The following is a 15,522-nucleotide window of genomic DNA, read 5'->3' as shown; positions in this document are numbered from 1 at the left end:
AATTGTCACAATCGGAAAATGTATGAAGATAACCTAAAAGTGTTTATTTTTCATGTTATTCAAATTTGTTCATGACCATTTTCATGACACCTATCATTTATACCGATTTCTTTTGGCCGGTGACCTATACTGAAATATTGTGGAGAATATGTTTTCCTTTGAGACCAACCTTCTAACATGGCTTGCAGTGCCAATAATTGGCATAATTGAAAATTATACTAAAATAACCTAAATATGTTTAATGTTTAGATTATCCGAATTCGTTAATGACAATTTCTCAATACCTATTGTAGCTACCGATTTCTTCTGATCGGTGACCCATAGTGAAATTTAGTGTAGAATATTTTTTTCCATTGAAGTCCATTCTCTAAGGTGAGAAACAATGTCCCTAATTGGCATAATCGGAAAATAATATGAAAATAACATTGACACTTTTAATTGTAGTACTAAACTAATTTGTTAGTGCACATTTTCTTGAGACCTCTCACCGATACCGATTTCTTTTGGTCGTTGACTCATAGTGAAATTTTGTGTAGAATATTTTTTCCATTGAAGCCCACTCTCTAAAATAAAGAACAATGACCCAAATCGCCATAATCGGAAAATATATGGAAATAACCGTAACATTTTTAATTATCCTACTAAACTAATTTGTTAGTGCATATTTTTTTGACATCTATCATATATATCGATTTCTTGTGTTCGGTGACCCATAGTGAAATTAAGTGTAAAATATTTTTTAGTGTCCATTTCCTTGACACCTATCATATATATCGATTTCTTGTGTTCGGTGACCCATACTGAAATTTAGTGTAGAATATTTTTTCCATTAACATCATCCATCTAAAATTAAAACTAATGTTCTAAATCGGCATAATCGGAAAATATACCAAAATAATCTAAAAAAATTGATGTTCATATTATCCTAATCTGATTGCGATATTCTCTTGACACCTATTGCATCTACCGATTTCTTCTGGTCGTTGACCCATAGTGAAATTTTGTGTAGAATATTTTTTTCATTAACATCAACCATCTAAAATTGAGACTAATGGTCCAAATCGGCATAATCGGAAAATATAACCTAAAAATGTTACATTTTTATATTATTAAAATTTGTTAATGCAGATATCTTGACACCTCTCACCGATACCGATTTTTTGTGGTCGATGACTCATAGTGGAATTTAGTGTAGAATATTTCTTTCTTTATCATCATCCCTCTAAAATCAAGTCCTCTGATAAAAATCCATGGTTTTTCTAGCAGTGCCATTTTTGAGGTTATTTGTCATTTAGAGCAACCGTGTGTGCTCATTGAGTTTTCTGTCATATCAAATATCAAATTTTAAAATAATGAAAATTGAAAATTTTTGGAAAAATAGCAAGATTTGAAATAAAAAAAACATTAATATTTTTTTTTGGAAGCAACAATATTCAAATCTCCAAACGAACGACGGCTTAAAGAAAGGTAATCGTTAATATAATATTTTTTCGGAATTTTTTTAAATAATATTTTTTTTTATTTTTACAGATTGAAAATTTGATACCCAGAGACTCCTAAGAAAATCCTCCAATATTAAGAAGAAGAAATATCGTTATTTACCAAAAGTCAAAACCATTGCCAGCTGCCATGTGGCATTTACACCCCGGAAGAGTAAGAGAGATTTTAATGAGAGGAACTCAAAAATGCCTGGCAATATTTTCACAATGAAAACCACATCGGAATCCCATTATTTATGGAATTTAGAAAATGCCTTTAATCGGGAAATACAAAAATTAAAACACCAACGGAATATTTTATTAAAGGAAATTGAAAATGACGCAGGAGGAGGAGAAGACGGCAAGGATTCCGTGAGGGAAAAATATTGCCATGAATGGTCGGAAAAAATCAAAGAGAATATAAATAGACGATTGAAAGAGAGCGACAAAATTAAAGAGAATCGTAATAAATCTCATGGAGAGAACTACTACCAACACCTTGATGATCATATGGAAGCTAAATTTTCGGAAACATGGTCGGAAAATTTGCAAAAGAATATTCGGACACAAAGTAAGCAGAGGAAGAGTTCTCCGTTATGGTCGGAAAAAATGAGAGAGAATTTAAGAATTCTCAAAAATTCAGAAAATTCTCAAACTCCCCAAAAAGTCGCCACATACCATCACGACCCTGAGGAAGCAAAAAATTCCGAAACTTGGTCCGGAAAATTCCAAAAGAATTCATGGACACCACGGAAAGAGAGAGTCGAATCTCCTTTAGGCTCTAAAAAATTAAAAGCCAATTCCAAAACCCTCAAAAATGAATGGACTGATAGCAATGATCCCTCTGACACCTTAAAACGTTTTCACAGAAATTCAGAAAATTTTCGAACTCCCCATAAACTAATAGCGGATTCTAGAACCCTAGAAAATGAAAAGGCCGATAGTAATGATCCTTCTGAGACCTCAAAATATGTTCGCAAAACTTCTGAACATATCCAAACTCTCCAAAACATCGCTACATTCCATCATGACCCTGTGGAAGCAAAATATTCGGAAATGGGTTCCGAAAATTTTCAAAAGAATTCGTGGACATCACGAAAAGAGAGAGAAAATTCTCCTTTAGGCTCTAAAAAATTCAGAGCGGATTCCAGAACCTTCGAAAAAGAAAAGGCTGATGATCCTGACACCCCACAAAATTTTCCAAAAATTCCGAAAAATTCTCAAAACCCTCAAAAATATGTTCGCAAAAAATCTGAACATTTTCAAACTCCCCAAAACATCGCTACATTCCATCATGACCCTATGGAAGAAAAATATTCGGCAATAGGTTCCGAAAAATTCCAAAAGAATTTATGGACACCACGGAAAGAGAGAGTCGATTCTCCTTTGAGGTCCAAAAAATTAATAGCGGATTCTAGAACCCTCAAAAATGTAACGACACATAGTCAAGATGATCCTGACACCTATTTAGGGTCTAAAAAATTAATAACGGAATCCAGAACCCACAAAAATGAAATGACTCATAGTCCCGATGATCCTCACACCCCACAAGATGTTCCAAAAATTCCGAAAAATTCTCAAAACCCTCAAAAAGCCATCACATCCCCCCGCCAGGTTGGTGATGATGCCTTAAAATATTCCACGGAATTTCAATGTGTCTGCGTTCCGCCACGTTATGCCTGCGTTTCGGATATGTCGATGAGACCCAAATCACGTACATTGGCTTTACAGTGTGTCTCCAATAGGGATCTGGGGGCAATTGGTGATCATAACTCTAATGTGATGAAAGAAATCGAAGAAGAGAACCCCCGAAAAGAAGAAGAACCCACCCTGTTGGAAAACCAATTCTATGCCGCTTCGAACGAAGTGATTGTGAATTATTGTCATTGTTTTAGGTGTGTGAGGTGTTTAAATTCCCTTTCGAAATATCCAATATGTCGTGGTGGATTTACGAATCTCCCCAGCTGTTGGAGGACGACATCGTGTGAACATGGTTTACCGATTAGGATCTGCTGTGGGGATTTTCTAACGTCAAGAGAAAATCAAGATCGGCAAAATTGTTGCAGGAGATTAAGAGACAACAATGAAAGAGATTTTGAACAAATGAGCGGGTCTCCTTCGCCTAGGCAAAATGTAGCCCATCAAAATTTATGTAGGGCTCTGAACAAAAATGCGGGGCGATTTTTTGGTCGTCAAAATACTGATCGGAATACGGATTATTTCTATACGAAAGCCGGGCATGGAAGTGATAGGAATTCCTCACCTCATACTCTCTCACCATGTAAAGAGAGAGAGGTAAGCAATGGAAGTTTGGAGAGAAAATGTGTCAAAGAGAATAAAAGGGAGAGATTTACTGATCGCCAAAATTCGGACCTGAATACGGATAATTTTTGTTCCAGAGGAGGAGGTCATGGAAGTGAGAACAATTTTTCGCCTCATACTCTCCGACCTTGCAACGAGAGAATCCATTCCAAAGCAGAACATAGAAGTGAGAGGAAGAACACTTCGACCCATACTCTCTCACCACGTAACGAGAGAATTTCGAATGATGAAATTGTCATGAGAGAAAATTCCCCGGGGAGAACAAATTATGGCAAAAAATACAAGCAATTTATGAAGGAGGGCGAGCTTCCGAGCTCGACCCATAACGGCAAAGATGGAACTAATTTGAATGGACTCATATCTGCGTCAAAAAAGTCAGAACCTCTTAATGATGCCAAAATCGAGGAAATGGATCTTGAGAGGTGTGGAAATTTAAAAGAAAATCGAATGGAAATTCAGGCAGATACCAAGGAGCAAAATACCCCGAAGGAGGCTATCGAAGGATATCACAACAATGATGGTAAGAATTTTAATCAATTATATTCCGAAAAAAATTCTGAAAAATTCCGCAGTACATGCAAAGCTGTCGGAAAAAATAATCCCCATTATGATGATAACGATGCCTCTGTGAGAGCGAAATATTCGAAAGTTAAGTCAGGAAAAAATCAAAGGAATTCCACTCATTTCAATAAAAATGAGAGTCATCATCAGGAGAGAAGAGCCTCATGTTGTTCGGAAAATACTAAAGAGAATATAAAAAATTCTAAAAGAGCAGGAACCCAAAATGAAGCTGATGATGAACCCGTGAGAAGAACCTGCGATCCACTAATTGCCAACAATGAAAGTGTAAAGAGAGTAACGATGGCTCGAGAGAAAAGCCCCGAGGAGAGAAATTTCCAGGGCTCTCAGCTGTGTGGAAGATCAACTGAGAGACATCAAATGAAATCGACTCTAAATGATAAGGGAGACTTGAAGAGAGAAACTTCGTCTTATCGAAGGAAAAGCCCTAGGAGATTAATACCCCACAATAAAGATGACGAACCTGTGAGAGGAAGCTGCGATCCACGAATTGCCACCAATGAAAGTGTAACGAGAGTAACGATGGCTTATCGAGAGAAAAGCCCTGAGGAGAGTCATGTTCAAGGCTCTCAGCAATGTGGAACATCAAATAAGAGGCATTCTAAGGAAGCAAATTCCAAGAAATTGGAAACAAATAAAATTCAAGAATTCATCTACCCATTGGATAATAAAAAGGCCACGAAGTTAATCCGCCTAATGGATAGATATACAAATCGGAAAATGGAAAGCGAGCTGGATCCAATTCCAAAGGAAAGAAAATATCATTTGAAAGAAAGTAAAATTAGTACCGAAAATTATCTCCGACATCAATTAACTGCGAGGAGGAGGAGCAGAATTGGTTGTAATAAATCCACCGCCACCGAAGTTGATACTCAGCATCAGGAATATTCTCTGGATACATTGAAGATAATGAAAACTATGAAAGTCAGGGCATATGAGGTGAAAAAATTCGATGAAATATCCATGGAGGAAAATATTGAGGCTAAAAAATTGGAGATAACCAAAGAGGGACCTCTGGGAGGGAGGAAGGATGAAGAAATCGGAAATATTTCAAAATGTGAAAAATTGAAATCGGAAAATGCCAAAGAAAAATATGAGGAAAATAAATCGGAAAATTTCAATGGAAAACTTGAAGAAAAGAAAGAGAAGAGAGGTGGAGAAGATTATCCGCACTCACTTCTAACAGAGCAAAATGCCCGGAGAGACTCACTTCGCAGAGTCGCTGACTACAAAGAAATTGAGAGAGGAAATATTGAGGAAATACCGATCTGTAGAGGAGAAGTAAATCGATCTTCTAGGGTGAATAAAATCATTGAAGGATATTCGACTGATAGACCGGATACTTCTTTAAAAAATTATGGCAAAAAATCCAAGCAATTTATGAAAGAGGATGAGCTTCCGAGCCCTGTCAATAATAGATGTGAAGGAAAACATGGACCAATTTCTTCTCCAAAAAAATCGGAACCCTCTGTGGATACCAAAAACGAAGAGAGGCATTTTGAGAAGCCAGGAAACTCAAAAGCAAATCGCATGGAAAATCAGGAAGATACTAAAAAGCAAAATATCTCGAAGGAAGCTGCCGAAGGACATCACGACAATGATGGTAAGAATTTTGATCAATTAACGGGTCAATTGAAAAGTCATCGATCTGATTTGGCATGGCTCATTTAGTTGATCCAAGGATGAACCCTATTAAAAATAGCGTGAATCGGTTCAAATTTCGATATATATCCCGTATATAACTTCGACGGATTTCATGTAAATGTTGCAGAAAATACTCTAGGTTGGTCCGATCGAAATGAATAATTGAGCCTGGAATGACATACGTCAAATATGATTAAAATTTGTTCAGATTTCGATGTAGCTTCGGATTTCAGATAAATGCTGCACCAATGTCACAATGTTGGTGCGATTGCCACGAAATTTTGCATGGGCTATTGAATTGAGTCTCGACTTGTGTCATGTCTGATTAAAATCTTTGCCGATTTCGAGTAAATGATACACCAAAGTCACCATGTTGGTGCGATTGCGACGAAATTTTGCATAGGCTATATCTATATATCTCCCATCTATATCTATATATCTCCCATATAAAATTCCGTCCGATTTCAGGTAAACGCTGCACCAAGGGCCCAGTGTGTGTCCGATTGCCACGAAAATGTTTATAGGCTACTGAATTGGACCTAGAATGATGTGTGAAATTGGTTTCGATTTCGATATAGCTCCCATATAAAATTCCGTACGATTTCACGTAAATGTTGCACCAAGGTCACAAAGTCGGTGCGATTGCCTCGAAATCTCGCTACTAAATAGAATAACATATGTCAAGTTTGATTGAAATCGGTTCAGATTTCGATATAGCTGCTATATAAAATTCCGTCGGATTTCAAGTAAAAGGTACAAATTTTGTATAGGCTATCGAATCGAATTGGTTGTAATTTGATGTTTTGCATATTCTCTGGGTAGAAAATCTTCCTACCAAAAATTATCCATTTTGGTCCACCTTTAGGTATAGGCCCCAAATGAGGGTACCCTCCGATTTTTTGATATTTAGAGGATTTTTGACATATTCTCCAACCAAATTGGGTGTAATATGATATTATGGGTTCTCATTGGGTAGCAATTCTCAAAAATTATAAATATTGGTTCACTTTCAGGTATAACCTTGCCTTCCGATTTTCGATATTTTGATTATTTTTAATACATTTTCCAATTGAATTGGTTGTAAATTGATATTTTCTATTCTCATTTGGTAGCAAACCTTTCTACCAAAAATCAACCATATTGAATCATCTTTAGGCATAGCCCCTATATAAGGCTACACTCCGATTTTCGATATTTTGAGGATTTTTAACACATTTTTACACCGAATTGCCTGTAATTTCATATATTGGCTACTCTTTGGATAGGAAATCGTCCTACTAAAGGTCATCCATATTGGTTGTCCTTTAGAATATCTCCCATATAAGGATACCCTCCGATTTTTTTGTATTTAAAGGATTTTTGAAATTTTTTCCCAACAAAATTGGCTGTAATTTGATATTTTGGGCTCTGTTTGAGTAGCAAATATCCCTACCAAAAATCATCCATATTGGTTAACCTTTAAGTATAGCCACCATATAAGGGTACCCTCCGATTTCCTGCATGTTGATGATTTTCGACACATTTTCCAACCGAATTGGCTGTAATTTGATATTTTGGATTCTCATTGGGTAGAAAACCTCTCTGTCAAAAATTATCAATATCGGTTCACTTTCAGGCATAGCTCTCATATAAGGATACACTCCGATTTTCGATATTTTAAGGATTTTTGTCACATTTTCCAATCGATTTGTCTGTAATTTCATATTTTGGATTCTCATTGGGCAACAAACCTCTGTACCAAAAATTATCCATATTGGTTTACCTTTAGGTATAGCCTCCATATAAGGATAACCTTCGATTTTCGATTTTTGTTATATTTTTCAACCGAATTGGCTGTAATTTCATATTTTGGCTTCTTATTGAGTAGCAAACCTCTTTACCAAAAATCATTAAAATCGGCCCACTTTTAGGCAAAAAGGTCCCATTACCTTCCGACCTGAATTTAACTAACAGTTTTAACAGTTCAATCCGACCTGAATTTAACTAATTTTTCTATTTATTTCCAGTTAAAAAAGCCCAGTGCAACCTCTATCAAAGAGCGGACTCTGGCAAATATTCTAAGTCGGTAAAAATTGTTTCAAATACTTCTGAAGTAACTAAATTCCAAATGGAGAAACAGCAAAATTATCTGAAATATCTTCAAATATATGGAAATCTAGAGAACTCTGAGAGAGGAGAAAAGAGAGATACCAGAAGTCCGGACGATGTTGGAAAAAGAACAAAAATACCGCTTCCAATTACCTCCCCAAGAGATAATTTGAAAATCGATAAAGAAAAGGGAAAAGGAAGCACTTTATCGGGAGGTGAAGGAAATGCAGCTCTAAGTTCCACTGGTGGAAATGAAACCCAATTCGAAGTTGCCATAAGAAGAACCAGAAAAATAATTTCCACCATCAATCATCAGGGTAAGGAGGGTGATAGTATTCCTCAGGAGGAAGTGAATTCTCCAAGAGCTAATTTAAAGGCGATTCAAATGAAGCCAAAAGACAACTCATTTGGCAGAGAGAGCAAGTCATTAGACTCTAGAGAGAAAAGAGGCCTTGAGAGAGCAAATAATTCGATTATCAAAGAGCGAATAAAATTCCATTGTAAAATAAGTTCCACCAGACGAAATACTCCGAACAATTCGGAAGCTCTCACGGAATCGTATTTTATTAATAAAACAGAGAAACTGAGAGGCGAGCCCGCTCTTTTGGCTGGTGAGAGAAAAACATGCAAAGCAAAGAGATCTACAAAAGAGAGCAGCAATATCAATAGCCTTAAAGAGAAACAAGCAATACAAGACCACGAGAGAGTAGAGATTTCAAGCAACAATGTTGAAGAGAGAAATGTTGGTCAGAGTGAGAATAACTCTCCAAGAGCTACCTATGCTCTCAGCGATACTCGAACCCAAAATGAAGCTATGTCGAAAAATAATGAAGATAAAGTGAAGGACAATTCGAGAGAAGGGCCTTCGAGAGTCCTGAGAGAGCAAAGTAGAGCTATTATGGAAGCCAAAAACTCTCCAAAAGAGAGTGAAACTACCAATAGCATCAGAGGGAAGAAATCACTACCAACCAATGAGAGAGAAAGTATTTCAAGCAACAATGTTGAGGAGAGAAACAAATCTCAGAGCGAAAATAACTCTCCCGAAAATAGTCAGACTCACAGCAATTCCCCAAATGAAAATAAAATCTCGCCTGTAAATAATGAAGGGAAGGGAAAGGGGAAAGTGAAAGGGAACGACCATGGAAGAGAGAAAATTCCCATCGCTTATAATGATCCCCGAAACCTCGTCAAGGCAGAAGAAAATTCTGCCCGGTATGAAACTTTGTCGTATAACAGAAATATTGATAATTCGGTAAAGCACTTCGAGAGAGGAGAAGAACCTCAAATTATAACCGAAGGACCAAAATCGGAATATCAGAATTCACCAACAAGTTTCAAAGAAATTTATAGACTCAATTATGTTGATAATGACGATGATGAGGAGGAACTGGATGACCAGGATTTGACATCACATTACAGCTCAGCTGCAGATTCTAATGAAGAGGAGGAAGGTTTACAGCCAACAACAAAGGTAAGGTCCTTATTATTATTTTTAAGGGTCTACCATAATTTTTAAAAAATCCACACCTTGTAGTTGACCCCTAAAAAAATTTAAAATATCATCGCCTTTTTAAAAAATCCCTACCTGGGGTAGGAACCTTAAAAATATTTTTAAAAAATCTACGCCTTTACATTTTTTTAAAGATGGCAGATACTAGAATCTCTTCTTTGAAGACTTCCCCATGTGAAGAAATCCGACAGACCCCAGAATTTTCTCTAAAATTATCGGATCTTCATGACATTCCCTATAACAACTTCCAAGCAACTCCAAATAATTTTGAGGTACTAAGAGAGTTACGAAACTTTATATCCACTCATCAAATCGACACCTCCGAAGGAGAAGAGTTAACCGAGCTGGCCATTTACTTGTTTCGGAAATTGAGTGAAAATCGTTCTCCAGAAATCAAACCAATAGAATCCCGCACGAATCCGAAGACAGAACCTCATTATCCGCAAGAGAGTGAGAGCAGGCTACAAGAAGAGAGTAATGAATATACAAATCTCTCAAGTGACCTAAAACCACCCTATGATGATACTGATGAAATTTACGGTTTGTTATATTTCGATGACAAAAATATGGAGGGTCACTCTGAACAGCCAGGAGGGGTGGATAAAGGAACTCCGAAGGAAAAGCAGGAGAGTGAAGAGAATAAACAAATCTCAACTGTTCCAAATGACATCAAATCTGATGATAGTGACATTCATAGAAATGATCACAGAGGTGATCAATATTCGACTGTGATTCCGCAGCAGAAACTGGCAGAATGTTCCGCAAGTTCCTGGAATGATTCCCAGCAATTAAAGGGGATTTTGAAACCATTTCAAGAGAAATTTTCAAACGGTTCGGGTAAGTATACCAATTGAAAACTGAGTTGTCCAAAATAATTTTAATAGAAAATTGTGTTATCGATAATATTTTCAATAGAAAATTGTATTATCGATGAGATTTTCGACTGAAAATTGTGTTATCGATCACATTTTCAATAGTGTGTTATCGATCACATTTTCAATAGTGTGTTATCGATAATATTTTCAATAGAGAATTTTGATATCGATGACATTTACGATAGAAAATTGTGTTATCGATGACATTTTACAATGAAAACTGTGTTATCGATGTTATTTTTTATGGAGAAATGTGTTATCGATGGCTATTAATATAGAAAATTGTGTTAACGATTTTTTTTCTATATAAAGTGGTGTTATCGATGGCTATTTATATAGAAAATGGTGTTATCGATGATATATTACAATGAAAACTGTGTTATCGATGTAATTTTCGATGGAAAATTGTGTTATCGATGATAATTATTATAGAAAATTGTGTTATCGATGTTATTTTTTATAGACAATTCTGTTATTGATGGCTGTTAGTATAGAAAATTGTGTTATCGATTTTTTTCTATGAAAAAAATTGTGTTATCGATGTTATTTTCTATTGAAAATTGTGTTATCGATGGCTATTTATGTAGACATTTGTGTTATCGATGTTATTTCCTATAGAAAATTTTGTTATCGATTGTTATTTATGTAGAAAATTCTGTTATCGATGATACTTATTAAAGAAAATTGTGTTATCGATGACATTTTACAATTAAAATTGTGTTATCGATGTTATTTTCTATAGAAAATGGAGTTATCGATGTTATTTTCTATAGAAAATGGTGTTATCGATGACATTTTACCAAGAAAATTTTGTTATCGATATTATTTCCTATAGAAAATCGTGTTATGGTGGCTATTTATATAAAAAAAATTGTGTTATCGATTATACCTATTATCGATATCGATTTTGTTTTCTATAGAAAATCGTGTTATTGGTGGCTATTTATGTAGAAAATTGTGTTATCGATTATACTTTTTGCAGAAAATTGTGTTATCGATGACATTTAGCAATGAAAATTTTGTTATCGATTTTATTTTCTATACAAAATTGAGTTATCGATGTTATTTTCTATAGAAAATTATGTTATCGATAGTTTTTTATATAGAAAATTGTGTTATCGATGAAATTTTCGATAAAAAATTGTGTCATCGATGGCTATTTAGGTAGAAAATTGTATGTATAAAAAATTATGTTATGGATAATTTTTCTATAGAAATTGTGATATCGATGACAATTACTTTTAAAAATAATATTATCGATGACATTTTTAATCGAACATTTTATAAACAATTGGGTTATCGATGACATTTTCCATAGAAAATTGTTTTAACAATCTAATGTTTAATAGAATATGATGTTATCGATGCAAATTTCTATAAAAAGTTGTGTTATCGATGATAGTTTCCATAGAAAATTGTGTTATCGATAAAATTTTCAAAATAAAATGGTGTTGTCGATGACAATTTCTATAGAAAAACGTGTTATCGATAATTTTTCCTCTAGGAAACAGTGTTATCGGACCAAGACATTTCAGTTATCGATCGAATTTATCATAGAAAATTGTGTTATCGATTATATTTTCTATATAAAATAGTGTTATCGATTATATTTTCTATAGAAAATTGTGTTATCGATCCAATTTTCAGAAAAATTGTATTATCGAAATTGTATTATCGATGACAATTTCTACAGAAAAATGTGTTATCGATGATTTTTCGTGTATAAAACTTTGTTATCGGACCAATTTTTCAAAGACATTTAATTTATCGATCAAATTTATCATAGAAAATTACGATCGATGACATTTTCTATAGAAAATTGTGTTATCGATATATTAATTTATTCTATTTTTCTTTTTTCAGATAACAATAATATATCGGAATCACAGGGAAGAAGCTACACGCAATTTTCCCGAAGAAAATCGGAAATACAACTTCCAGCATTTAACAATTGTCCCTGTATGTTAGGTATATATTTGGAAGTTATGAACATTTAATCGGATTTCGCGAATTATTTTTAAAAATATTTTCAATTTCATCGATTTTTATTAACATTATTTTTCTGCATTATGTTTTAACAATGATCTTAATTTTTTTAAATAATTAATTAATAAAATTAGCAAAAAAAGAAAAAAATACTTTTATTTTCTACAATGTCTGTGCGGGAGGATAGCGTGGACTTTGTTCGCGCGAACGAGCCTGACGAAAACGATCATCGGTTAGATTGTGACGCAGCTCTTGATTTTGTACTTGAAATTCACGGGCCAAGGTGGCATTTTGTTCACGTTTCTGACGCTCCAATTCCAGATCGTGCTGCGGAATAGAAGAAGATAAAAAATTATTACAGTTTTATATAGGGTATTGAAGGGGGTTTCTGTAATGATCCTAACCAATAGTTCATCATTTTGTTTCCTCAACTGGACTAATTCTTGACTTAATTTACTATCAACCTTGATTTGTTCCTCCAAATCACGTCGAGTTTTTGCTAGAAGTTCCTCTAAGGTTTCCGCCGACATTTGCTTACCCTTTTCCGTTTTGTCCAAATCGAAGCGTAAGCGTTCATTTTCCATTTCCAACTGGAAGGAAATAGGGGAAAATTATAATAAAAATTATGCTCTCGAAAAATAATATTGTTATCGAAAATATTGAAGACTGTTATCGGTTCTGTTTTTACTAGAAAAATGTGTTATCGATCACATTTTTTTTATAAATTAGTGTTATCGATGACATTTTCAATTGGAAATTATGTTATCGATAACATTTTCTTAGAAGCATTGTGTTATCGGTCACATTTTGCATAGAAATGAGTGTTATCGATGGAATTTTCTGTTGTAAAGTGTATTATCGATTACATTTTCCATATATAATTGCGTCATCGATGCCATTTTCCAAGGAAAATTTTGTAAACGATCACATTTTTTTATAGAAAATTGTGTTATCGATAATATTTTCTTTAGAAAATTGTGTAATCGATCACATTTTTTAAAGGAAACTGTATTATCGATAATATTTTCTTTAGCAAATTGTGTTATCGATAACATTTTGCATAGAAAATAATGTTATCGATGACATCTTCTACAGAAAATAGTGTTATCGATGACATTTTCGATAGAAAATAGCGTTATCGATAAAATTTTCCATAGAAAATTATGTTATCGATGACATTTTTGATAGGGAATGGTGTTATCGATGATACTTATTACAGAGAAATGTGTTATCGATGACATTTTACAATAAAAATTGTGTTATCGGTGACAATTTATACAGAAAATTGTGTTATCGATTACATTGTATAAACAGAACTGAGTTATCGATAGCATTTTTTAATGATAGCATAGTTATCGATGACATGGTCGATAGAAAAGTGTTTTATCGATAATATTTTATAATGAAATCTGATTTATCGATGACAATTTCTGTGGAAAATATTGTTATCGATGACATTTTGCAAAGGGAATTATGTTATCGATGATATTTTCTAAATACAATTGTATTATCGATCAGATTTTCTAAAGGAAATCGTATTATCGATGACATTTTCTAAAGAAAATTGTGTTATCGATTACATTTTCGAAAGACATTTGTGAGTTATCGATTAAATTTTCTATAGGAAAGAAAAAAATGGTGTTATCGATTATATTTTCGATAGGAAATCGAGTTAACGATTAGAAAATTATATTGTGTATAGAAAATTGTATTATCGATAACATTTTGTACAAAAAATTGTGTTATCGATGACAATTTTTATAGAAAACTACGTTATCGATGACATTTTCTAATAAAAATTAAGTTATCGATTACATTTTCGATATGGAATCGAGTTATCGATTAGAAAATTATATGATATACAGAAAATTATATTATCGATAACTTTGTACATGTTATCGATAATATTTTCTACAAAAATAGGGTGTTATCGATGACAATTTTTATAGTAAATTGAATTATCTATTGCTTTTACTATAGAAAATTGAGTTATCGATAACATTTTCTACAAAAAATTATATTATCGATTGTAATTTTCATAGAAAATTGAGTTATCGATTACTTTTACTGTAGAAAACCGAGTTATCGATAACATTTTTCATAGAAAACTTTGTTATCGATGACATTTTTACCGAAATTTGTGTTATCGATCCCTTTTTCATAAGAAAACTGCATTCTCAATTATTTTTTCTATAGGAAATTTCGTTATCGATTACTTCTTTTTTAAAAATTCTTCTTCTTTTTAAAAAAAAAATCTCCCCTCGACCTACCTTCCTCTTAACATCATTCAATTCATTTAGTTCGGCATTCAGTTTATCCTTTTCATTATCCAATTTATCACATAGCTCTTTGCGCGCCTCCAAATCTGTTTTCAAAATACGCTGTTCATCCTGACATTCGGCTAGCTGATGTTCGAGACAGGTATTTTTCGCGGTTAGGGTGGCGATGCGATCCTCCAGTTCAGTGATTAATTTGTTGCGGCAGTTCAATTCTTTTTTGAGGGTGGAAATTTCAGCATCCAACTCGGCGACTTGACGTCTGAGGGGGAGGGAAAGAAGACCGCAGCAAATGACGAAGCAAAGTATGGGGTGAGGTGAGATGAGGTGGGTTAAAATTATTTACATTATAAAATAAAAAAAAAATGTTTGAGGTTTTGAACTACTCTCTAAGTTTTACTCTTGTTCTACTAATAGTTTCTTAATTCTAAGGCAGCAACAACAATGACAACAATTACAGCTACCACTACAGAAACGATAGAGGTTAGAAAATAGAAATTGAAAAACAAGAAGTAGATTTTGAAGGTCCAACTTGAAAGAAGGTAGATTCTGAAAGCCCACCTATATTCTGCCGTTTCATTTTCTAAACTTTGATTATTGCCCTCCAGCATAACGGCATCGTGTGATAGACTGCGATAGTGTTCCAGCATTTCCTCACGTTCTTTTTCCTAAAAAATTGAATTTTTTTTATTCAAAAAAAAGAATTTAGAATTCATGGACCCTTACCTTGTGCATCAGTAAATCCTCCGCCTTCTTAACCTCCT

At 34.0% G+C, this 15,522-nt stretch overlaps 2 protein-coding genes across 2 annotated transcripts; one reads left to right on the top strand and one right to left on the bottom strand.

The window, feature by feature from the left end:
* Positions 1 to 2,993: 2,993 nt before the first annotated feature.
* On the top strand, positions 2,994 to 10,475 carry LOC133331015 (uncharacterized). The gene is made up of 4 exons (XM_061539415.1): positions 2,994 to 3,350; positions 4,260 to 5,062; positions 9,348 to 9,582; positions 9,756 to 10,475. Exons 1-4 carry the CDS (start codon positions 2,994 to 2,996, stop codon positions 10,473 to 10,475), a joined length of 2,115 nt encoding a protein of 704 aa, XP_061395399.1.
* Positions 10,476 to 12,644: 2,169 nt separating this feature from the next.
* On the bottom strand, positions 12,645 to 14,914 carry LOC133331014 (uncharacterized). Its single transcript, XM_061539414.1, has 3 exons — positions 14,753 to 14,914; positions 12,887 to 13,072; positions 12,645 to 12,809 (listed from the first exon to the last, which is right to left on the bottom strand). The coding sequence occupies exons 2-3, from the start codon at positions 13,064 to 13,066 to the stop codon at positions 12,645 to 12,647; spliced, it is 345 nt and encodes a 114-aa protein (XP_061395398.1). The 5' UTR covers positions 13,067 to 13,072; positions 14,753 to 14,914.
* Positions 14,915 to 15,522: the final 608 nt, after the last annotated feature.

The sequence above is a fragment of the Musca vetustissima genome, unplaced genomic scaffold (genome assembly GCF_032173495.1).
Source record: "Musca vetustissima isolate MV318-11 ecotype Yass unplaced genomic scaffold, APGP_CSIRO_Mvet_v1 utg31932, whole genome shotgun sequence".
NCBI classification, from domain to species: Eukaryota; Metazoa; Arthropoda; class Insecta; order Diptera; family Muscidae; genus Musca; species Musca vetustissima.
The sequence above is the reverse complement of the archived record's forward strand: the minus strand, read 5'-3'. Positions and strand labels throughout refer to the sequence as shown.

Excerpts from the sequence above, each read along its gene's own strand:
- LOC133331015 (XM_061539415.1), top strand. The coding sequence starts at position 2,994 with ATGACTCATAGTCCCGATGATCCTCACACCCCACAAGATGTTCCAAAA. Across the intron at positions 3,351-4,259 it reads CCGCTTCGAACGAAGTGATT|GCAGATACCAAGGAGCAAAA; the intron begins GTGAATTATTGT and ends ATGGAAATTCAG. Across the intron at positions 5,063-9,347 it reads GATAATAAAAAGGCCACGAA|AAATATTGATAATTCGGTAA; the intron begins GTTAATCCGCCT and ends GTCGTATAACAG.
- LOC133331014 (XM_061539414.1), bottom strand. The coding sequence starts at position 13,066 with ATGGAAAATGAACGCTTACGCTTCGATTTGGACAAAACGGAAAAGGGT. Across the intron at positions 12,810-12,886 it reads AACAAAATGATGAACTATTG|CACGATCTGGAATTGGAGCG; the intron begins GTTAGGATCATT and ends TCTATTCCGCAG.